Source organism: Orycteropus afer, unplaced genomic scaffold (genome assembly GCF_000298275.1).
Source record: "Orycteropus afer afer isolate SDZICR_OR568_19922 unplaced genomic scaffold, OryAfe1.0 scaffold00726, whole genome shotgun sequence".
Lineage (NCBI taxonomy): Eukaryota > Metazoa > Chordata > Mammalia > Tubulidentata > Orycteropodidae > Orycteropus > Orycteropus afer.
This window is the reverse complement of record NW_006922313.1, coordinates 468,734-470,267: the sequence shown is the minus strand read 5'-3', so window position 1 is coordinate 470,267 and position 1,534 is coordinate 468,734. Positions and strand designations below refer to the sequence as shown.

Here is a 1,534-nt window from a genome sequence, read left to right as displayed (position 1 = left end):
AACAGCAACTGGAAAGGTTAGATGGGAATATTAGGGGGCAGTGAGTTTATGTTGATGGGGAAAGTACAACTCCGTGAAGAAAGGTGTGAATGGCTGCCCACCTCAAAGCCACTGAATTGTACTTGTAGAAACTGTTGAACTGATGTGTGTTTGGCTGTGTAGATTCTAAACAACAATAAAATAAATAGTTTTTCAGAAAAACAAAAGAAAACATCACTACTCTGGAGCAAAGAACACAGCTATTCAGCAATGGGCGTAGAGTCCCCAAGCACTGGGGTTCTGTCCCCTGGGGCTGCTGGCAGATGAAGTACCTGCAGGGGTCAGCTGTCTCTCAAGAGGAAGCGAAGGGATGTTGACCCGAGAACCTACTGTGTTTCCAGCAGACACACCTGCGTTTGAGACTCGGCCCATCCCCTCATACACAAACGAAGAAGATCTCCCCCTTCCAGGGCGGCCATGAGAGCTAAGTAAGATGTTGGCAAGAGACCACCTTCATCAAAGACCCCAGTAAGGTCCGGCCCTTCCTCTCTGACCGTTTCTCCTCCTCTTCTCTGATGCCTTGGCTTGTTGGTTGCCGTCGATCCTGCTGCACCTCACGGCGACTTCATGGACAACAGAATGAAACACTATCCGGTCCTGCACCACCGTCCTCATCGCTGGTGTGTTTGACTCCTTTTTTTGCAGCTACTGTGTGTGGCAGCCACAAGCCAAGGAGTGGCTGTAGCTACCAGAAGCTAGAAGCGAGGCATGGAAGAGCTTCTCCCTCAAAGAACCAACACTGCTGATACCCTGATCGCAACCTCCCAGCTCAACCGTGAGGTGACAGCTTTCTGTTCTCGAGAGCCATCCACTGTACGGTGTTTGGGTACAGCAGCCCCAGGAGACTACGACAGGAGGCCCAGCCAAGGGCTAGAGGGCTAACCCCACTGCCTCGCACACGAGGACTGGCTCGGGCCTGTGAAGCAGATATTCTTGGCCTTGTTGTACAGGCAGGAAGACAAGGCCAGGCGTAGTGCCCATCTTTCAGACCTTGCTCCTTCCAACTCCCCAAGAGCAAGATGAGGAGAGAGGGGTTGGAGAACAGGTGAGGGGGCCCTGGCCCCAGGCATCTGCACAGGTGAGGAGAGGGGTCCCTAGCCCCAGGTATCATCGGTGCAGGCGAGGGATCCCTAGCCCCAGGGTTCGCTGCACAGTGAGGGGTCCCTAGCATGCGGAGTGGGGGGCAGAGCTGGGACTTGAGCCCTTTGGAGTTCCCTGAAGAGGGGAAGAGGGCTGGGGTCTGGAGGTGTCCTTGAGGGTCCCAACCCAACGTACCAGTGCAGACCAGTCCCGCGTCCTCGCTGTGGTCACAGTTGCTCCGACCCCAGGGGCTACGAGGACAGTCACGGAGAGCCTGCTCTCCACCTCCACACCCCACATCGTCCATCCACACGGGCCCCGAGCCTGGGCCAAAACGGGCACCTCCAGGGGCGGCCAGCGCCCCCCCACAGCCCAGCTCCCGGCAGGCCACCGCGGCGTCCCGCAGGTCCCAGCC

The 1,534-nt window shown here is 56.8% G+C and overlaps 1 protein-coding gene across 1 annotated transcript in view; it reads right to left on the bottom strand.

Annotated features, from left to right (window-relative positions):
• Positions 1 to 1,534, bottom strand: part of SSC5D (scavenger receptor cysteine rich family member with 5 domains) — a 35,125-nt gene that overhangs the window by 30,359 nt on the left and 3,232 nt on the right. Inside the window, exon 6 of the mRNA XM_007957300.1 lies at positions 1,315 to 1,530. Within this exon, the coding sequence (XP_007955491.1) occupies positions 1,315 to 1,530 (216 nt within the window). The remainder of the gene's footprint in view (positions 1 to 1,314; positions 1,531 to 1,534) is intronic.